Here is a 21,337-nt window from a genome sequence, read left to right as displayed (position 1 = left end):
GTGCTGCAAAATCTGGGGCTCTCAGGTATTGGATTTGCAGGGAATGCCCTGACAAAGGCAGGAGTGATGAATCTGACTCCATGTTCTCACAAGGCTGATTTATTACTTTATGATACTATATTATATTAAAGAATACTAATTATACTAAAGAATACATCAAGGATACTCACTAAATGTTAAAAAGGTAATAATGAAAACTCCTGACTCTCTCCAGAGCCCTGACACAGCTTGGCCCTGATTGGCCAAAGAGTGAAAACAACTCCCAGCAGAATGCAATGGAACAATCACCTGTGGGTGAACAATCTCCAAACACATTCCACATGAGCACAGCACAGGAGAAGCAAATGAGATCAGAATTGTTTTCTTTTTCTCTGAGGCCTCTCAGCTTCCCAGGAGAAAAACCCTGGGTGAAGGGATTTTTCCAGAGAATGTGAATGGCACACTCAGCAGGGTGGGGAGCAGGGTGGGCATGGGTGGCAGCCCCTCAGTGCCTGCCCTGCTCCTTCCTCCCTCTTCCCAGGGCCTCCAGGGCTTCCAGGGTGACCGAGGGCTGGCAGGGGACAAGGGAGAAGAGGTGAGTTGGCTCTGGCTTGCACAGCCATGGGCACCATGAGGTGCCAGCCCCAGCAGTGCCAGCCCCAGCACCTTCCATACTGGTTCCACTGGGACCAGCACTGCTCCTGCAGCTCCTCCCCAGGCTCTTCCAGGGCTTTGGCAGCCAGGATGGAAAATGTCCATAAAACAGAGAATGCTGCTGGTTTGTCACCCTTTAATTTTTTAAATTTTCCCATCACTGGGTCCTCTTCAGGCCAGCATTTTTGGAGCTGCCCAGGAGATTTTTGGGCTCCTCCAAGGTCTGATCATCCTGGTGGATTTGAGACCTAATTTCTTTTTGGACCAGCAGTCCCACGTGGGTTATCAGACCCCTGTTCTGGGCCACCCTTTGTGCCCTCCTGCCTGTGCAGAGCCCTGTGCCAGCCCTGTGCCACTGCTGTGGGTGACACTAGGAGCTGCAGGGAGGTGTCACCATGCTGGGCACCAGCAGCCAGGCTATGCCCCATGTAGCACAACCTTGAGGATCCCCATCCTCGTGTCCCACCCTGAGTGTGTCCTTTGAGGCACAGCAGCCACGTGCTGTGGCTCCAGCTGGGGCTCATCCTTGTTCCCATTTCATCCCTGTTCTATTTCAGGGTTTCTTGGGAGACCCTGGACCAGCTGGGGACAAAGGAGAGAAGGGAGTGAAGGTGAGGGTGGCTGTCCGTGCCCCTCACAGCCCTGCCAGGGTGGGCAGGGCTCTCTCCTTCCCTGCCCCAGGTCCTGCTCTCCTCCATCACTCAGCTGCTCTTGGCTTTTCCAGGGGGTGAAGGGAGAGAATGGGCTGCCAGGTCCTGCAGGGCTCCAGGTGAGTTACCTGGACAGCTGGAGTTGTCCACACCCTTCCCTCCATCCCCTTGTGCTGACCCTTGTCCCTCTCTGTGATGTCCCAAGCTCCAACCCATGCTCTCCTGCCTTTCACAAAGCCTTTGTGGTCTCTGTGGTGTCCCTGCCCCTCCTGTGAGGGATGGGACAAAGGCAGTGTCACCTCAGGGTGCTGACACCTCACTGCTGGCTTCTCTCCCAGGGGCTGGTGGGGCTGAAGGGTGCCATGGGCTTGCAGGGCCCTGCAGGGCCAGAGGTGAGTGCTGTTCCCTTCTCTGTGCCACCCAAAGGGCTGCAGGAGCCAGGGATTCCCCCTGGGAAGAGGGGTCTGAGCAGGGATTTGCATCCAGGCACGTTGGGGCACTTCCTCCAGCATTTCCCATCCCTGTTCTGGCTGGGAATGAGGAGAAATGAAGAGAAATGAGCTTTTTCAGAGCACTGGGATTTATTTTAGGTGGCCACCTCCAGCTGAGATGAATCCCAGGCTGGCAGCACCTGGTTTTTCCAGGCTCTCTCAGCAGATGGACAGCTCAGTGCTCCCACATAACTGGGGGACATCCTGTCCAGAAAAAGGCTGGAAAAGGATTTGAAAGGAAAACTGAAGTGGTTTGGTGGTGAATGGATGGATTCTCCAGCAGGAAAGGGAGCTGGGGTTGCTCAGCAAATGTCCAAGGAGGCCTCAAGCAGCTGATGTGGAGAAATGTGAAAATGATGTGAAGAAAAAGGGGGATTTGGGCTGAAGGAGAGAATCAAAGCAAAAAGTGGCATTTTTTTCTCTCCTGCTGCAGGGAGAAGGTGGCTCAGTGGGTGCCCCAGGCCCTGCTGGTCCCATGGTGAGTCTCAGGGTTTGATACAGATGGAATTTCAGGCAGTGGAGCTGCTGCTGCCCAGAGTGCCACTGTGTTCATCCCTTGTTCTATTTACACCTAAAAATGCTGCATTTGGTTAAAGCCATCCCTGCTAGCGGGGGGAGGATTCCAAAAGGACCCAGGGCATTAAAGCTCACCAATAACCCCCCCAGCATCCCTGGGATGCTCAGGAATCCCTGTCCCACCTCCCCTGAGGGGCTGAGCAGGTCTTGCTTTGCAGGGAGAGCCCGGCCAGCCCGGACCCGTGGGGTGCAGAGGCATCAATGGCTCTCAGGTGGGTGTGCCCCAGTGCCCACCCTTGGTTATTTGGGGTTTTGGGGTCGCTGCTCTCACCCCACACCTGCCCTGCCCTGCTCTGCTCTCTCCACAGGGGGAACTGGGCCCTCCTGGGATGGCCGGGCCCCGTGGCCCCAAGGTAGGGGATCCCTGGGGTGGGGTGTCCCAGGATGGGAGGGGATGGGATCCATGGGATGGGATGGGACAGGTTGGGATGGGATGGGATCCATGGGAGGGGATGGGATCCATGGGATGGGATGGGATCCATGGGAGGGGATGGGATCCATGGGATGGGATGGGACAGGATGGGATGGGATGGGATCCATGGGAGGGGATAGGATCCATGGGATAGGATCCATGGGATGGGATCCATGGGATGGGATGGGATCCATGGGATGGGAGGGGATGGGATCCATGGGATCCATGGGATGGGATGGGATGGGATGGGGTGTCCCATGGTGGGTGTCCTGGGATAGGTGTCTCGGGGTGTCCTGGGGATGGGGTGTCCTGAGATGGGATGGAGTGGAGTGTCCCAGGGTGGGATGGAGTGGAGTGTCCCGGTATGGGTGTCCCAGGGTGGGGTGCCCCAAGATGGGATGTCCCAGGATGGTTCCCATGGTGGGGGTGTCCTAGGGCGGAGGTGCCCCAGGATGGGTGTTCCAGGATAGGATGGGGTGGTGTGTCCCGGGATGGGGTGTCCTGGGATGGGTGCCCCAGGATGGGGTGTCCCTGGGATGGGGTGTCCCTGGGATGGGTGCCCCAGGATGGGGTGTCCTGGGACGGGGTGTCCTGGGATGGGTGTCCCAGGATGGGATGGGATGGGTTGTCCCTGGGATGGGGTGTCCTGGGATGGGGTGTCCCTGGGGTGGTGTGTCCCAGGATGGGATGGGATGGGGTGTCCCAGGGTGGGTGTCCCTGGGATGGGGTGTCCTGGGACGGGGTGTCCTGGGATGGGGTGTCCCTGGGATGGGGTGTCCCAGGATGGGATGGGATGGGGTGTCCCAGGGTGGGTGTCCCTGGGATGGGGTGTCCCTGGGATGGGGTGTCCTGGGATGGGTGTCCCAGGGTGGGATGGGATGGGATGGGGTGTCCCTGGGATGGGGTGTCCCTGGGATGGGTGTCCCAGGATGGGATGGGATGGGGTGTCCCAGGGTGGGTGTCCCTGGGATGGGGTGTCCCTGGGATGGGTGTCCCAGGGTGGGATGGAATGGGATGGAGTGTCCCTGGGATGGGGTAGAGTGTCCCTGGGATGGGTGTCCCAGGATGGGGTGTCCCAGGATGGGGTGTCCCAGGATGGGGTGTCCTGGGATGGGTGTCCCAGGGTGGGAGGCTGTCCCAGGCTCACCCAGCCTGGAGTGATCTTCTCCAGCTGGGATGTGATCCCAAGCCACCCCAAAAGCTGCAGGGGCAGGCTCAGGGGTGGGAATCCTTTCTGTAGCCCTTCGTGTGCCATAAGTGGGAACTCTGGAGCTCCTCAGAGGCTGGGAATTCCCAGCAGAGGGTTTGATCCTAATGGCAGCTCCCTGTCCCCCCTGTGCAGGGACCCCAGGGCTTGCAGGGCAGGCGTGGCCCCCCCGGCCCCAGGGGCTCTCAGGTGAGTGGGGCTGTCCTGGGCTGGGTGCATCCCCCCAGTTCTCTTCCAGGAGCTGCTGGGAATTGTCCCCCATGCATTTGGGAAGTGGATGGGAAATCCTTCACCTTGTGGGTTCTTGTGGCCCCCAGAAGTGGATGGGTGGGGAGGGCTGTGTCCCCTGGGTGAGGACATTGTCCCTGAGGTGTGAGGCAGCTCCTGGGCAGGTTCCTGTGGGCTGGGGTCTCATCCACAGAGCAGGACAGGACAGAGCAGCCACATCCCTCTTCTCCCAACATCCCCCTGCCTTTGCTTTTCCCAGGGTCCAGTAGGGCTGGAGGGATCCTCTGGTCCCAAAGGAGACACAGTAAGAGAGTTTTTTGTGACCTTGGTGGGGATGAAGCCCAGGTTGGAGGGATTTCCCTGGAAGGAGCTGACATGTGGGGTTGAGGGGGTCCCTGTCCCTGTTTTTGGAGGGGAGAGGGGGCAGCACTTCCAGAATGCCACCTGGTCACACTGGGGAGGGGACATGGAGGGGCTGGGTGCTGGAATGAGACCCCTGTGCACTCTGGGCCAGGGACAGGAGCCAGGGCACGGCTGGGGCTGGGCCAGGGCAGCTCAGGCTGGAGCTCAGGGCAAGGTTCTTCCCCCAGAGGGTGCTGGCACTGCCCAGGCTCCCCAGGGAATGGGCACGGCCCCGAGGCTGCCAGAGCTCCAGGAGCCTTTGGGCAGCGCTGCCAGGGATGCCCAGGCTGGGGTTGCTGGGACAGGGGCTGGGCAGGGACAGGGGCTGGGTTTGATGATCTTTGGGGTCCTTCCAGCTCAGGACATTCTGTGATTCCAGGATTCCTCTTGCAGGGTACAGCTGGTGCCCCTGGGGTGAGGGGACAGCTGGGACAGCAGGGCCCTGGGGTGAGTGCAGGGGAAGGGGGTGGCTGGATGTGGGGTGCTCTCATCTGTAGTGGAAACAGGAGATCCCCCAGCCAGGGAATAATGTGCTCTGACTCCATGATTCAGAAGACTGAACAATATATATTATTATATTATATTACATTACATTAATACTGTATTAAAACTATACTACAGAAAACCTGTGGCTGTCTGAGACAGCCAGGACACAGCTCTGAGTGATTCAAAGCTGATCACTCAAAACAACTTTTATTGGTGTCCAATTAACAAATCACTTTCAGTAAACAATCTCCATAACACATTCCACATGTGCAAAAACAGGAGCACTGAATAGAGATAAGAATTGTTTTCTCTTCTTGTCTCTGTACTTCTCACTGCCTTCACAAGGAAAAATCCTTGGGAAGTTGTGCCTGCTGCTCTCTGTGAGGAGAGCTGTGGCCACACTCATCCTCCCCCTGACAGCCCCACAGAATCCTGCAGGGAATGCTCAGGTTCCCCAACTTCCCACAGGGCTGCTGGAGATGCCTCATCCCCAAAGCTCCTCTGCCCCTCCTGCCTTCAGGCACCTCCATTTTTGTTCTTTCCCTGTGGATTTGTCAGCAGAGATGGCCCAGCCCTGCTGATCCCTTCCCTGGGACACCCTTTTCCCAAGGGGTTTGGGTGCTCCAGAGGCTTGGGACAGCCTGACCTTCCTCCTGCCTGGCTCAGGTGTCCCTTTCTGTGTCCTGGGACCCCAACCCACAGAGCTGAGAACTGGGGCTTGAATGGGATGAGGGATGAGGGCTGGAATGTGGGGGTGCATTTTGGAGTTGAACAAGGACCTCACCCTCATCTTAGGGGCAGCCTTGGGAGGGTTTGTGACTCTTCTGGTCCCTTTTTGGGGAACAAATCCCACTGGGGAAGGGAAGGTTTGTGACTCTTCTGGTCCCTTTTTGGGGAACAAATCCCACTGGGGCATCTCAGCAGCAGCCCTGCAGAGCCAAAGTGGTGCCCCCATTTCCCAGCCCATGCCATCCCTGTGCTCTGGGTGGGTTGTCACCTCCAGCAGCACATGCAATACTTCTCTTTGTGTTTTTCTTTTTTAACTTCTCTCTCTCTCTCTGAAGGGTTTTCTTGGCCTGCCAGGTGCAAAAGGCACCCAAGGAGAGCAGGTGAGTGATGACATCCATGGGATCCTGCTTTGGAAGCAGGAGAGCTGTGGCAGAGCAGCCCAAAGCTGCAGCTCTGTGTTCTTTATGTGTGCCTGGACTTGATGCTCGAGTAGGTGCCAGCTGGGACTGTCTGGGGAGGCAGAGCTGAGCTTGGGCTCCTTTTGCTGGAATTTTCAGCCCTGGGAGTGTCCTGAGGGCTCACATTCATCCTCCCCCTGACAGCCCCACAGAATCCTGCAGGGAATGCCCTGGTTCCCCAGCTTCCCACAGGGCTGCTGGAGATGCAGGGAAGTGGGAATGCTTTGTCCTGAGTTCAGGGACACAGCAGTGAGGATAAAACACTTGGCATTGTTTTGGTGGTGCCAGAGGTGCCACCGCCAGCTGGGAGCTGGCACTGGCACTGGCATGGACTGCTGGGCTGGGTTTGGTGGGCATGGAACCCAAAAACTCTGGAGCCAGATCCAGCAGGTCCCTGCTCCCAGCTCAGAGGGGCCCATCCAGAGGAAAGCCCTGACTGGAGCAGGGCAAAATTCCCTTTCATTAGAGGCAGGATCAGATCCTAGCTTGCAGCAGGGATTTCTCACTGTAACCCCACTGCTGCTGCTCTTGCAGGGCTGCCGAGGTCCAGGTGGAGCCAAGGGAGATTTGGGAGCCAAAGGAGGCAAGGTACTGATTCCCAAGGCTGTGGTGCCCCCAAATGCCACCTGGAGGTCCCTGGTCACGCTGGGGAGGGGACATGGAGGGGCTGGGTGCTGGAATGGGAGCCCTGTGCACTCTGAGACAGGGACAGGAGCCAGGGCACGGCTGGGGCTGGGCCAGGGCAGCTCAGGCTGAGCTCAGGGCAAGGTTCTTCCCCCAGAGGGTGCTGGCACTGCCCAGGCTCCCCAGGGAATGGGCACAGCTCCTGGAGCTGCTCCCTCTGTGCTTTACCCAGCTGTGGGTGGCTGGGGCTGCCCAAGGACTCTGGACCCTGTTGAATTTGCAGGCAATCCCTACAAGGGAAGAGATGAGAATCTTGACTCCATGTTTCAGAGGGCTGATTTATTATTTTATTAAAAGATAATGATATACTATAACTCTACTAAAAGAATAGAAGAAAGGATTTCATCAGAAGGCTAACAAGGAATAAATAAATTATAATAATAAATTATTATATATATAAAAATGAGAAAAATATATATAAATAATTATCTATAAAAATGATAATAATAAAATATCATTTATATATATAAATAATATGATGATATATTTATATAAAAATAATTAATGATAATAAAATCTTGTGACTAACCTGAGAGTCCGAGCCAGCTGACTGTGATTGGCCATTAATTAGAAACAACCACATGAGCCCAATCCCAGATGCACCTGTTGCATTCCACAGCAGCAGATAACCATTGGTTACATTTTGTTCCTGAGGCCTCTCAGTTTCTCAGGAGAAAAGGATCCTAATGAGAGGATTTTTCAGAAGATGTGTCTGTGACAGGGTCCTGCTGGGTTGTGGGGTCTGTGACAGCCAGGCAGCTCATTCTGTGCTGATCCCACCACCTGATCCATCCTTCCCTGCTCCACCTCCTTTGGCTGTTTCAACAATGAATTTCCCCATTCTGGTGGCCCAGGGATTCTGGGGGAGGAGGGTTTGGGGTGCTCCCCATGCCAGTGATGGCTTCTCCAGGGAATTCCTGCCTGGGGATCAGGGTGTGGCTGTCCCTGCTTTGTGACATTCTGTGTTTTGTTCCTCCAAGGGCCCACGAGGAGCACAAGGAGCCAAAGGCCCTGCAGGAGCCCGGGGCCAGGGGGGCTTGCAGGGCTTCCCCGGCCCCCGAGGGGCTGCAGGGCCACGGGGACCAGACGTGAGTGCCACTGCTGGAAAGGAGAGTCATGAGGGGAGCACACGTGTGTCACCTGTGTCACAGCTTGGGGACAGCCCTGAGAGGGCCAGCAGTGCTGATTGATGGGATCTCTCCTAAGGGATGCCTTGAACAGCATTGGGGAGCTTGGCCCTGAGCCCCCAGCAAACAGAGCTGTGCCCTGCCTGCTCCACACCTCGTCACCCCAAAATTCTCTGCTGGGTTCACTGATGCCAGAGCAGCCTCAGGCACAGCATTGCCAGCCCTCCCCAGGTGCCTCAGCCCAGCAGCTCTGCAGGATCCCTCTCTGGCTCAGCTCCTTTGCAGCTTTTGGGAGCAGAGGGTTCATGGATTGCTCATTTTGTGCCCCTCTCTGGCTCCTGCCAGGCTCCTGGAGCCTGTGCTGGCAGCCTGAAGGGCTTTGGGGATGCTTTTTCCTGCAGTGTGTGCTCTGAGGGAGCTGTCTGGGAGACTGAAGCCACCTCCAGCCCCGTCTTTGAGGCTGGCTGCTGATCCCTAGTGATTCCCAGCTTCTCAGGAAAAAGAGGATTATTTTCCCACCCACCTTTGCAGTCTGCAGGGGCTGCCCTCCCACTCCCAGGGCTTTTGGGATACCTTCCTGGACCTGCTCTTTGGCTCTCCAGGATGAGGAACAGCTCTTCCCACCTCTCAGGAGCTGGGGATGCAGCAGGAGTCCTCTCCTGCCTTGTCCCCCCTCCCAGGCAGTGCTGCTGGGCTGCAGCAGGGAGCAACCTTGGCACAGTACTCCTTGGAAATGCCTTTAATTTGTCCACCAGGAAACAAAAGCATTCAACCATGTCATTTTGGGCCACACCAAACTGCTGAGATTTTTCTGTCTGCCTGGTTTTTTAACCCTGGAGCACGGGGGAAATCCCCATTCCCACCAGAGCTCCATTATTGATGTCACCTCTGGTCACACTCACAGTGGTTTTCCCTACACCAGCAGCAGGCTGGTGACTCCCCCAGGATCTGGGGCTGTGTTTTCCCTGGGTGATTCCTCCCCTCTCTCCTGGCAGGGGGAAGAAGGTCAGATTGGCCCTGCAGGGCTAAACAGCAGCGAGGGCCCCAAGGTCAGTGCCAGAATTTGCTGCTTTCCCAGGGGCTGCCCACTGCCTTGCATGGCAAGCAGGGATGTGCCCGCCCTGCCAGGCTCCCAGGGGCACCATCCTGGGGGGGCTCCAGCCTCTTGGCCCCCTCCCCTGCCCTGCTCCTGTAGCTTTGCAATCTCTGTGTTTTCCTTTGTGTGGATTTTAGGGATGCCAAGGACCTGACGGCCCCAAGGGAACCCCAGGACCACGGGGAGCCCGGGTAATTAAAGGGGTGCTGGGATTTGGGTCTTGGAGCAGCTTTGGCTGTGGGGGATTGAAACAAGCCTGGATTGAAACATCCCTCCCTTGGCTTGAGATGTGGTGGGACAGAGCACATCTTTAAGGCACAAGATTTTCCTCCAAATCTGCAGCTGGGGATGGTTTGGTGATTCCTGGTGTTTTGCAGGGCCGTGTGGGGCAGCGTGGGCTGGTTGGAGTGCCTGGACTGCCTGTAAGTGGAGAGTATCCCACATCCCTGGGCTGCCATGGGGAGCTGCTGGCTCTGGGACATGGGAGCAGCATCCTGGGACGTGGCCAGACCAAAGGGTCAGGAATTTGAGCAGGAAAAGTTGGGGATGAGCAGCTCAGGCTGTGGCACGTTGTTGCATTTTGACAAACCACCTGCTCAACACCACAGCTTCCTCCAGAACGCTGAGCACAGAAAATTCCAGGAAAGAACTTTATAAGGAAGCTCTGTTATTCAGAGCTGAGGCTGGTGAAGAAGCCAGGAATAAATAGCTGGGGCAGGAGGAGGGAAAACCCAGCTGAGGTGTTCCTGGTGGGAACAGCTCCCCTCCCACGTGGATGTTATTTCCCATCCCAAGGTGGGATGGAGCAGGGAGGAGCTGCTGGAACTGTGGGATGAGCTGTGCACCGAGGAATCCACAGCTGATGTCCCCCACTGTCACCCTGAGGGGAGGCTCTGGGGCTGCAGGAGCCCTTGTGGGGCCACCCTGAGGCAAACTCTCCCTGCAGGGCTCGCGGGGCGTGCCGGGAGCGGAGGGCGCAGAAGGAAAGCCTGGTACACAGGTTCCCATCCTACATCTGTACTTGCCTGGGGACAGGGTGCTGGCAAGGGTGACAGGGGCAGCTGAGCCCATGGGGACACCCCCAACCTCCCATCCCTGTGAATGTGTGGGACAAGACCTGATGCCATCAATGGGATCACTGCCCAACCTCCCATCCCTGTGAAAGTGTGGAACAAGACCTTGATGCCATCAATGGGGTCAATTCCCAACCTCCATCCTTGTGGCTGTGTGGGACAAGACCTGATACCACCAATGGGGTCACTGCCCAACCTCCCATCCCTGTGGCTGTGTGGGACAAGACTTGATACCATCAGTGGGGTCAATTCCCAACCTCCCATCCCTGTGAATGTGTGGGACAAGACCTGATGCCATCAATGGGATCACTGCCCAACCTCCCATCCTTGTGGCCATGTGGGACAAGACCTTGATGCCATCAATGGGGTCACTTCCCAACCTCCCATCCCTGTGAATGTGTGGGACAAGACCTGATTCCATCAATGGGGTCACTTCCCAACCTCCCATCCTTGTGGCCATGTGGGACAAGACCTGATTCCATCAATGGGGTCACTTCCCAACCTCCCACCCCATGGCCATGTGGGACAAGACTTTGATACCATTAGTGGGGTCACTTCCCATCCTCCCTGGGGCTTTTTGTGGTTGTGTGGGACAAGACCTTGATACCATGGACTTTGCCATGATGGGGACTGGGAGATGCTGTTCTCCATCCTCATCCTCATCTTCTCGTGCAGGGCCACCCAGGGATCATGGGCAGCCCAGGCAGGAGGGGACCACTGGTGAGTAGAGCTGATTTCTGCCCTCCATCCCTCTGCTGAGCTTTATCCCTTTGGGAATGTGCCTCCAAAGCATGTCCATGGGCAGCTGGAGGGTGCTCCTCTGGGAATCCTGCTGGGGGGGAAGGACTGGGAGCAGGGCAGGGGCATTTCCCACCCCTGGCACTGTTAGCCTGAACAGATCCAGCAGCAAGACCAGGGCTGGCAGCAGGTTTGCCCTTCTGCAGGATATCATATATTTATCTTTGCTCTGAAATGTAAAAAAAAAATAATTAAGAAATAAAAATCTGGCGCTTCTCTCAAAAGAGTGGATGAAAAGTGGGTCAGAGACACACCTGAGTGCTGCCAGCATCACACAGAGTGTCTGGGGGCACAAGTGGGTGTTTGTCTGTGTAGTGATTCCAGAGGAATCCAGGAGCTGGATTTTAAGGAAAAGCCTCAGGGCTGCCTTGACCAGGCTGGGCCCTTCCCCTGTGCTTTGGGTGGGGCTCAGACCTGGGGCTGAGTCTCTCCATCCTCCTCTCTGCCCTCCCTCCATGGTTCCTCTGCTGCCCTTCCCTCCAGGGATTTGCTGGTTTGCCAGGGGGCCGTGGGCACGCTGGAACTCCTGGATCCATAGTAAGGAAAAAGAAAATGTTCCTCTGCATGAAGTGTGTGTTTTCCTAGGTGGGATGTCAGTGGGGCTGGTGCTGCTGGTGGGGAATGTGGGAATTTCCTTGGGAATCAGGGCATCTGTAGGACCTGATCTTAGCTGCTTGATAAAAGACATTAAAAAGCCTCAATGGTGGAAATAACTGGGGCTAGGGAAGAGCAGAATTATTCCCCCAAGGAATCAGCCTGCTCCAGGAACTGTGCAGCCTTCCTGAGCCTGGCAGGTTGTCCATGGGGAATGGCTGCTCATGGAAACCCTCCATGGCTGAGCAGGAGCTGGCTCTGGGTCCTGGGAGGAGATCCCAGTGGCAGAGGGTGGCACAGGTTCAGGGGGAGGGTGCTGGCACTGCCCAGGCTCCCCAGGGAATGGGCACGGCCCCGAGGCTGCCACAGCTCCAGGAGCCTTTGGGCAGCGCTGCCAGGGATGCCCAGGCTGGGGTTGCTGGGACAGGGGCTGGGCAGGGACAGGGGTTGGACTCAATCCTGGTGGGTCCCTCCCAGCTCAGTGCCCTGGGATGGAGACCTGGAACAGTTCCTGCAGCTGGAACAGGAGCTTGAGAGAGCTTGCACTCAGCTGGGCTTGGTGGTGATGTTGAGAGCAAGGATTGTCACCTGCCCTGGTGACAGCCCTGCCAGCCATGGGGGCTGGCATGCAGGAGCCACCAGGACCAGGCACAATGGCTGAGTTTGCCCCCTGTGACCCTGTTGGCCCCACGAGCTCAGGGGCAGCAGTGGGGGCTTAGGGGGGCTCAGCTCCTCTCTCCTCTGACTGACACCTCCTCCGAAATAACCCCAAAGGGCTCCCCAGGAAAGCCTGGACCTGATGGAGACCCGGGCTGCTTGGGCCCAAAGGTGAGAGCTGGGGTTTGGGGGGTGGTTGGGGCAGTGATGGGGCTGCACAGCCCCCAGAGGCTCTGGGCTGCTCTGGGGGGCTCCCATGGAGTCAGCCCAGGGGATCCTGTGGGATCACTGAGCAAGGGAGGGGGCCTGGCTGCATCCCAGGAGTGGGGCTTTGCTGATTCCCTTGTTTTGCCTGCCAGGGGCTGCCTGGGAAGCCGGGCTTGGAGGGGCCACAAGGACCTGTGGGCGCCTATGTAAGTGACAGAGGGGACACGGCAGGGGCTGGACTGGGAGGAGGCTGCAGCAGCCTCCAGCTGGGCACTCACCACCCTCCCAGGGCTCCTCCTTTCCCTTCTCCCAAAAATACAGAGACACCAGGCAGCCCCAGCTGGCTCTTAACCCCAAGCTCTTCCCAGGGCTATCCAGGACCTGCTGGAGACCGCGGGAGGTTGGGACGCAGGGGAGACAAGGTAGGGATGGGACACCCCCTCCAGCACTGGCAGCATTGGAAGCGTTGCTGGGATGAGTTTTGAAGCCAGTGGATGGGTTTGGAGGTGGCCACAGTCTCCAGCAGCCATGGTGGGAGGAGAACAGCTGGATCTGCCTCCCACAGCAGGTGAACTATTGGCACTCCAGCACCTCCTCTGCCCAAACACCTCTGGATTGTTCTAAGAGCTGCTTTCCATTTGTTTTGTTGAGCTTTTTTAAATTTCAAAAAATAAGTTTTTGCATTAAAACGTACAGAGGAAAGGAAATCTTTCTTGCCTCCTAACAGGGAGAAAGAGGAGCTCAAGGTCCACCAGGATTTCCAGGAAAAGCTGGTCCAAAGGTAAGCACTGTTTGCTGCTATTTGGGGCAGCTCCAGCCCCTGGAAAGCCCCAGGCAAGTGGTCTGTGCTGGGCTGGGAATGGGGAAAATGGGAAAGCTTTGCCATAGGGTGTGCAGACCCTGAGAGGCATTCCCTGGCTTAGGGAGACACAAGAAGCTTCCCTCAAAAGCTGTTTGACCCCATTGGCCCCTTCCCCTTGTTCCTATTTCCCTCAGCCACTCCCTCCCTATTCCCCCTCTGGCCCTCATCCTTGCACTGCCCCCATTGCACTGATCAGCCCCCACCTCTGGGGACACAAAGCCCTGGGCTCCCCCCTGAGTGCTGGCTTTGGACCCTGACATCTCACTGTGCAGCTGAATTAAACATCTGGGGATACAATGCAAAGCCCCTTTTTGCTTCCTTCCCCTGGGTGTTATTAGCAGCTTTTTCACCTGCTGCAATAGGGAACTTTTGCCAGTCTTGCAGTTAAATTGGCAGGGGCTCAGCCAGGGCTGTGTCACCCATGGTGCTCTTGTCCCCCAGGCCCTGCCAGGTCCCCCTGGTCCTCGTGGTGCTCCTGGCTCCCAGGTAGGGCTCTCCTTGCTCCCTGCACTCCTGGTTGCTCCAATCCCTCTGCATGGGTGTGTGAGCTGCAGCATGGATCCATCCCACAGCCCTTGCTGGGACCCTGGTCCCACTCCCTGCTGGCTGGGCTCTGTCCTGAGGCAGCACAGACACTGCTCAGATGGTCCCATATTGTATTGCAGGAACCCCTGTGGCAGGGAGGAATGATGAATCTGACTCCATGTGCTCAGAAGGCTTAATTTATTACTTTATAATACTAAAATATATTTAAGATATATATATATAAAATATAAGTATTATAGTATACTAATATAAATATATTAGTATAATATAATACTATACTAAACTATACCAAAGAATACAGAAAGGATTCTTACAGAATGCTAAAAAGATAATAATGAAAACTCCTGACTCTCTCCAGAGTCCTGACACAGCTTGGCCCTGATTGGCCAAAGAGTGAAAACAACTCCCAGCAGAATGCAATGGAACAATCACCTGTGGGTGAACAATCTCCAAACACATTCCACATGAACACAGCACAGGAGAAGCAAATGAGATGAGAATTGTTTTCCTTTTCTCTGAGGCCTCTCAGCTTCCCAGGAGAAAAACCCTGGGTGAAGGAATTTTTCAGAGAATGTGAATGCCATTGTGAATGTGAATTGTGAATGCCACAGTCCCAAGCCAAGGGGATTTCTCTGAGCAAAGCCTCCCCCTGGTCCCAGTTCCATGGACACACTGCTGAAAATCTTTCTTTCCCCAGGGCAGAACAGGTGACCCAGGTCCTCGAGGGCTCCCAGGGCTGCCTGTAAGTGCAGAGCTGCACCTTGCTGGGCTGGGGGGTGTCCCACAGGGTGGGAATCTGTTGGAACCCTGGCTGCTGAGAATTTCAGATTTCTGTGCTGACAGACACTGACCCCAAGAGAACACTGCATTTGACCTGAGGCCGTGGAGAAGCTTCCAAAATGGAATGATAGAACTGGGATTGTGGGTGTGGAGTTTGAATAGAAGTGTGTAATACCACAGGGTGAAAAACTTAAATAAGTTTTAGGATATAGTTATATATATGTGTATATATATATATATGTATATATAGATATATATGCATATATATATCTATATATGTATATATAGATATATATGTGTATATATATATTAAGATGGAGGTTTTAGGGCAGAGGCTGGTCCTTCTTTTTTCACTTTTTTCTTCATAGGTTTGTATTAGTAGTAGTATAAGTATTATAAGTAGTATTGTGTAATTAGATAAAAAAGTCCACATTGCAGGCCACAGGTGGTTTGTTATTGGGTTAAAAGTAAAAATAATTTAAGTGTCATTTCTTAATTAGACAGTTTATCCTTAAAATACCTCATAGAAAGAGGAATACAGTTCCATTTTTAATTTGTTAGAGGGAAGTACTGTAGAACTCACAGTTTGTGAGACTGTAATATAAAACATCTGAGTCCAAACAAGAAATACTGACACACATTTAACCCTGACCCTAGAGCAAAAAAAACCCAAAAACTCAACAGACATTGGTGCCCACTCCAAGGCATTTTCATCCCTGGGGTGGTTGTGGGGCAGGGAACACCCCAAACCCTGTGTGTGGGTGTGGGGACAGCAGTGTCCTGCACCTGGAGCAGGAGGCACCTTTGAACCCTGAGGTGACCCAAGTGCATCAGCCACGGGGCTTTCTCTGGCTTAGCCCTCCCAGAGCTGTGTTTTGGGGGGCCTGAGGGGCTTTCTGGCCTTGCAGGGTGTTCCTGGCACAAGAGGGCAGGATGGCATGCCCGGGAAGGCTGGTGCAGGTGGAGAAAGGGGCGCTCCTGGAGCAGCTGGGGCTGCTGGCCCGCCTGGCTACCCGGTGAGTGCTGCTGGGAGCCCTGCCCTGAGCCTCTCAGGAGGACAGGGATTGGGGCTTTTCCTGCAGCTGCACCTGTGGGGAGCTCCTGAAGCACCTGCAGGAAGGGAAGGAAAGGGGAAATGTTGCAGGGAGCATGGATTCCCTTCCCACACTATGTGTGGTGTGTCAGGACATCCCAGACCCCCCTCAGAAGCTGCAAAGGCTCCTGAGCTCGGGCCAAGCCCCTCTGCTGATGTGGGGTGTTTGTTCTCAGGGCCAGGAAGGTCCAAATGGACGTGAAGGACCTGCAGGGATGAGAGGAGACAAGGTGAGCACAAAGGAGAGGATTTGGTTTCCCTGGGAGCTGCCCAGAGCCTCGGGCTTGCCCCACTGACCTCCCTGGGGCTCCCAGCTTGGCCCCATTGCTGTGGGATGGGGATTTGCATCTCGGGGAGCTGCAGGGATAGAGATCCACCACGGCTGCTTGCCCTGCCTTTGTGTCCTCTGCAGGGTGAGGTGGGACATCCCGGGGCAGCCGGAGTCCGCGGGCTGGATGGGGAGCAGGTACAGCAGCTGGGACCTGTGTGCCCACCCCAGTGGGGCTGCTCCAGCCTCCCCCTCCCCAGCTCCCTGCTCTGAGGATGGCAGCAGGCTGCTGATCCTCAGACAAGCCAGAAGGTTAAAGCTGGGAGCTGTGCTAGGGCTGGGCTTTTGTTTCCTCCACAGGGACCACCAGGACCACCAGGAGCAGAGGGTCAGCTGGGGCCCAAGGGTGAGCAGGTGGGTGCTGGGGGTGATGCTGGGTCACACCTGAGTCCATGGCTGGTGTTTGAAACCCCTCCCCAGCATCCTCATGCCTGGGGATTGACGTTGCTGGGCATGGTAGGGGGGGTCCTATAAGAAAACTGGGGTTTTTCCCAGTGTGGTGGTGTTTGTGGGTCACAGGACAAGGGAAGGGATGAGAATCTTGACTCCATGTTTCAGAAGGCTGGTATCATATTTTTATATTATATAATATATAATATAAAGATATGATAGATGAGATATAAAATATGATCGATGAGATATGAGATTGTAATATCATATAACTTATATAATATAATATAAACAATATTATATTACATTATATTATATTTATTATAATATATAATATATATTGTATAATATTATATAATGTAAGATATATATTACATTATATTTATTATAATATAGAATATAATATATATTATATTATATATTATAATATATTATATATTGTATAATATAATGTAATATATATTGCATTATATTTATTGTAATATATAATATAATATAATATAATTTTGTTTATATTATATATATTATATGATATTACAATCTCATATCTCATCGATCATATTTTATATCTCATCTATCATATTTTTATGTTATATATTATTATATATTATATATTATATATTATATATTATATATTATATGCTATACTAAAACTATACTAAAGAAAGAGAAAGGAGACATCAGAAGGCTAGCAAGGAAGGGAATGGAATCATAATAAAACCTTGTGTCTGCTCACAGCCTTGACACAGGTGGCTGTCATTGGTCATCAAGTAAAAACAATTCACATGCTGGGTAAACAATTCTCTAAATCACATTCCAAAGCAGCAAAACATGGAGAAGCTGAAGCTTCCCAGCTTCTCAGAAGAAAAAATCCTGGCAAAAGGATTTTTCAGAAAATATATCTGTGACATTCCAATATGGGAAATGATGGTGGGCAGAGCCAGGCTCAGCTGGAAAAGGCAGCCAGGAATCATCCTGGTCATCTCCATCCTGTCCAGGGAGAGGCAGGAACCCGTGGAGCTCCAGGCATCAGAGGGAGCCCTGGGGAGCCGGGGGACACGGGGACAGAGGGGCCACCAGGACGGCCTGGGAAGCAAGGCAAGGAGGTACGGGAATGGGAAAGGGAATGGGAAAGGGAATGGGAAAGGTGCTGCCTCTGGACCCTGCCCCTGCCGTGGCTTTGCCCCACAGAGCCTGGATACTCCCTGGGGGTTGATGATTTGGGGTCCCCATGCTGGGCAAGGTGTGCTCAGCATTTTGTCCCCTCTCACTTTTGGGGTACCAGGGTGATCTCCCAGCACAGGAGGTGAGGCTGTGCCTTACCCAGCATCAAAATCCTGGCCAGGGGAGGGTGGAAAAGCCCATGGAAGTCAAAGCCCAGCTTTTAACCCACCCTGGGATGGGGCTGGGGAGCAGCTGCTGTGTCTGATGTGGGCATTTCCCCCTGGGCAGGGTGACACTGGTGACACTGGGGACCCGGGCGAGCCAGGACTGCGGGGACGGAAGGTGAGGGATGTCTCTAACCCTGTCCCTCTTTGCAGCACCTCAGGAACACCCTTGGCCTGCTCAGCCTCTGAGACCATGTTCACAGGGGTCTTAGGATGAGGGAAGAGATGAGGATCTGACTCCATGTTTCAGAAGTTTTATTTTATGTTATTATTATATTCAGAAATTATTATTTTATTATATATATTACATTAAAACTATGCTAAAATAATAGAAGAAAGGATTTCATCAGAAGGCTGGCTAAGAATACAAAAAGAAAGAATGATAACAAAGGCTTGTGGCTTGGACAGAGAGTCTGAGCCAGCTGACTGTGATTGGCCATTAATGAGAAACAACCACATGAGCCCAATCCCAGATGCACCTGTTGCATTCCACAGCAGCAGATAACCATTGGTTACATTTTGTTCCTGAGGCCTCTCAGCTTCTCAGGAGGAAAAATCCTAAGGAAAGGATTTTCCATAAAAGATGTCTGTGACAAACCTCTGCTGCTCCATGGTGGGGACAGAGCAGGACAGGGGTGTCCCCATGGCTGAGGAGCAGCCCAGGGTGACCTGCTCTCTGTGGCACCTGGCCAGAGGGTGACACAGCTCACCTCCATGCAGAAGCTCATTTATTGCTATTCCTTTTCCCTCTTTGTGGTGACACTTTCTCCATCCCTGAGCAGGGCAATGCTGGCCCCAGGGGCCCTCCTGGAATTCCCGGTCCAGGAGCTGCCACAGGTGAAATTGGAGGCAAAGGGCAGAAGGGAGAGAAGGGCCGAGAAGGTTTGCTGGCAAGTACAGCTGGGGCTGGGCTCCCTCACCCTCCAGTGTCCCCAAAGGCTGGCTGGGGGCTGCCAAGGAGGGCACCCACCCCTGCTGGGAAACCTTGGGCTCTGGGAGCTGCAGAAAACCCTAGGAACTGTCAAATCTCCATAATTAGGGAGTTTCATGTCTCACAGGCATGACACCAAAATTGGATCTTGCTGGCACAAAAGGGTGGTTTGGGTTTGTGGGGCACTTTGGGGACAATGCTTCCTCCAGGCAAACTCCAGCCCTGCCAGGCTGGGAACATGTCTGCCTCTGTGTGCCAGGGCCAGGGTGGTGTCACCGGAGCTGCAGGACCTGCTGGAGCCAGAGGATGGTTTGTAAGTCAGATCATGTCCCCTGTCCCTTTCCAACCTGTCTCACACATGGTGAGGGGACATTTGTGTGACTGGGAGCACTGGGAGGGCCCATTTCTGTCCCAGACCTGGTGAGGGGACATTTGTGTGACTGGGAGCACTGGCAGGGACCCATTTCTGTCCCAGACCTGACAGGGGACATTTGTGTGACTGGAAGCACTGGGCAGGGCCCATGTCTGTCATGGGTCTGGTGAGGGGACATTTGTATATGACTGGGAGCACTGGGAGGGGACATTTGTGTGACTGGAAGCACTGGGCAAGGCCCATCTCTGTCACAAGCCTGCCAGGGGACATTTGTGTGACTGGGAGCACTGGGAGGGGACATTTGTGTGACTGGGAGCACTGGAAAAGCCCATCTCTGTCCCAGACCTGGTGAGAGGACATTTGTGTGACTGGGAGCACTGGGCAGGGCCCACATCTGTCATGGGTCTGGTGAGGGGACATTTGTATATGACTGGGGGCACTGGGAGGGGACATTTGTGTGACTGGGAGCACTGGGAGGGGATATTTGTGTGACTGGGAGCACTGGGCAAGGCCCATCTCTGTCACAGGCCTGCCAGGGGACATTTGTGTGACTGGGAGCACTGAGAGGGGACATTTTTGTGACTGGGAGCACTGGGAGGGGACATTTGTGTGACTGGGAGCACTGGGAGGGCCCTGCCTCTGTCACAGGCCTGCCAGGGGACATTTGTGTGACTGGCAGGGCTGGGTGACCCGGGCTCCTCTGCTTGTGCCCTGAACAGGGGGGGACAGGACTCCGAGGTCCTCCTGGGCTCGACGGTCCCGAGGGAGAGAAGGTACAGAGAGATGATGGCTCCAACCCTTCACCTCCGGGTGAAACTCCCTTTTCTGGCCTCTTCCCAAGCTCTTCCAGTGGGAATGTGCTGGCACTGGATGTCCTGGGCAGGCTGGTGACAGGGGGACCTGCCATGGGACACCCCTGAGATCCAGAACCAGCAAGGCAGGGAAGGGTTTTCCATGGACAGAGCTGTTTCCCCTCCTTCCCCAGGGAGATCCAGGGCCACGGGGCATGGATGGACCTGCTGGGGCTGCAGGATTTGAGGTACTGATGCCTGGAATGTTGCAGAGCTGGGAATTGCCAAAGGCTTCCCCAGCTCTTCCCTATTTCCAGTACAACCCAAAGGATTTATTGCCCCTTTGCTGGCCAGGTCAGGGGGCTCAGAAATGAGGAGGGGGTTTAACACCTCATACCTCAGCACTGACTGCCAAAACCCTAAAACCCCAAACTCTCAGCACCTAAACCCCCAAAATCAGACTCATTCCAGCACCCAGTGGTGCCTCATGGAAAACCTGTTCCTGCTGCTGAATCCTGTTCACTCCCACGTGGTTCCCAGGGCTGTCTTGGCCAGCTGAGCATGGGATGTGGGACAGGGTGCTCCAAGTCCCCTCAGAGGTGAAGGACACGGTGCTGAGGGGCTTTTCCTGAACCCCCATGTCCCCACAGGGACAGGCTGGAGATGATGGAGCAAAGGGAGATGGTGGCAAGCCTGGCCCAGTGGTGAGTACCAGCTTTGCCCCCAAAAATTCCCTTGGGAAAGAAGTTAGGTGGCATTTTGGGATGTGTCTCACCCTGGGGGTGGCTGCAAGGTGAGCTCTGCCAGCCTGGCCATGGTTCCCAGCTCTGGGACTGAGTCACTGCTTCCTTGGATTTCCCACAGCAGAAGCTCCCAAAAGGAATGTTAATAGAGCTGTTAAGAAAGGAATTTTAATAGAGCTGTTAAAAGCCATGCCAAAGTGCCAGGGCTGTTGCACAGGTAACGCTGGGCTGCTGCAATCTGCCTGAGGCAGCTCCAGGGCTCTGCATTTCCCCTCCTTGGAGGAGATTCTCAGGTGTCCCTGTGGCTCCAGGAGCTGCCCAGTGCCCCAGGATGGGCATTCTGGGCATGGCAGAGAGCCCCAGATGTGTTATGGATGCCCCAAGCTCAGCTGAAGGATAAATCCCACCTGCATCCCAGTTTTCCCACCTTGCAGTGCCACTCTGCCCAGGCAAGACGTGCCCTGATGGAATCCCAGAACTGGGTTGGAAGGGACCTCAAAGCTCTTTGGATTCCATCCCCTGCCATGGGCAGGGACACTTTCCACAGGTTGCTCCAAGCCTTTAGCTTGGGTGATTTGCTGGGAGAGGTCAGGCTCTGGAGTAA

At 54.5% G+C, this 21,337-nt stretch overlaps 1 protein-coding gene across 8 annotated transcripts in view; it reads left to right on the top strand.

Annotated features, from left to right (window-relative positions):
• LOC139603211 (collagen alpha-1(II) chain-like) overlaps positions 1-21,337 on the top strand; it is a 98,881-nt gene that overhangs the window by 66,015 nt on the left and 11,529 nt on the right. For 6 of the 8 annotated variants that reach the window (XM_071453785.1, XM_071453786.1, XM_071453790.1 and 3 more), the window contains 36 exons: positions 521-574; positions 1,191-1,244; positions 1,358-1,402; positions 1,622-1,675; positions 2,208-2,252; positions 2,509-2,562; positions 2,659-2,703; positions 4,105-4,158; positions 4,457-4,501; positions 4,993-5,046; positions 6,150-6,194; positions 6,807-6,860; positions 7,937-8,044; positions 9,079-9,132; positions 9,317-9,370; positions 9,557-9,601; positions 10,126-10,179; positions 10,928-10,972; positions 11,534-11,587; positions 12,419-12,472; positions 12,661-12,714; positions 12,877-12,930; positions 13,236-13,289; positions 13,812-13,856; positions 14,614-14,658; positions 15,605-15,712; positions 15,966-16,019; positions 16,202-16,255; positions 16,418-16,471; positions 17,506-17,613; positions 17,960-18,013; positions 18,678-18,785; positions 19,086-19,139; positions 19,919-19,972; positions 20,185-20,238; positions 20,641-20,694. In XM_071453785.1, the coding sequence (XP_071309886.1) occupies positions 521-574; positions 1,191-1,244; positions 1,358-1,402; positions 1,622-1,675; positions 2,208-2,252; positions 2,509-2,562; positions 2,659-2,703; positions 4,105-4,158; positions 4,457-4,501; positions 4,993-5,046; positions 6,150-6,194; positions 6,807-6,860; positions 7,937-8,044; positions 9,079-9,132; positions 9,317-9,370; positions 9,557-9,601; positions 10,126-10,179; positions 10,928-10,972; positions 11,534-11,587; positions 12,419-12,472; positions 12,661-12,714; positions 12,877-12,930; positions 13,236-13,289; positions 13,812-13,856; positions 14,614-14,658; positions 15,605-15,712; positions 15,966-16,019; positions 16,202-16,255; positions 16,418-16,471; positions 17,506-17,613; positions 17,960-18,013; positions 18,678-18,785; positions 19,086-19,139; positions 19,919-19,972; positions 20,185-20,238; positions 20,641-20,694 (2,079 nt within the window). The remainder of the gene's footprint in view (positions 1-520; positions 575-1,190; positions 1,245-1,357; positions 1,403-1,621; positions 1,676-2,207; positions 2,253-2,508; positions 2,563-2,658; positions 2,704-4,104; positions 4,159-4,456; positions 4,502-4,992; positions 5,047-6,149; positions 6,195-6,806; positions 6,861-7,936; positions 8,045-9,078; positions 9,133-9,316; positions 9,371-9,556; positions 9,602-10,125; positions 10,180-10,927; positions 10,973-11,533; positions 11,588-12,418; positions 12,473-12,660; positions 12,715-12,876; positions 12,931-13,235; positions 13,290-13,811; positions 13,857-14,613; positions 14,659-15,604; positions 15,713-15,965; positions 16,020-16,201; positions 16,256-16,417; positions 16,472-17,505; positions 17,614-17,959; positions 18,014-18,677; positions 18,786-19,085; positions 19,140-19,918; positions 19,973-20,184; positions 20,239-20,640; positions 20,695-21,337) is intronic. The other 2 variants (XM_071453788.1, XM_071453787.1) reach the window with 2 other exon arrangements.

The sequence above is a fragment of the Agelaius tricolor genome, unplaced genomic scaffold, assembly GCF_023055355.1.
Source record: "Agelaius tricolor isolate 1412-34295 unplaced genomic scaffold, bAgeTri1.0.p SCAF_37, whole genome shotgun sequence".
Taxonomy (NCBI): domain Eukaryota; kingdom Metazoa; phylum Chordata; class Aves; order Passeriformes; family Icteridae; genus Agelaius; species Agelaius tricolor.
The sequence above is the reverse complement of the archived record's forward strand: the minus strand, read 5'-3'. Positions and strand labels throughout refer to the sequence as shown.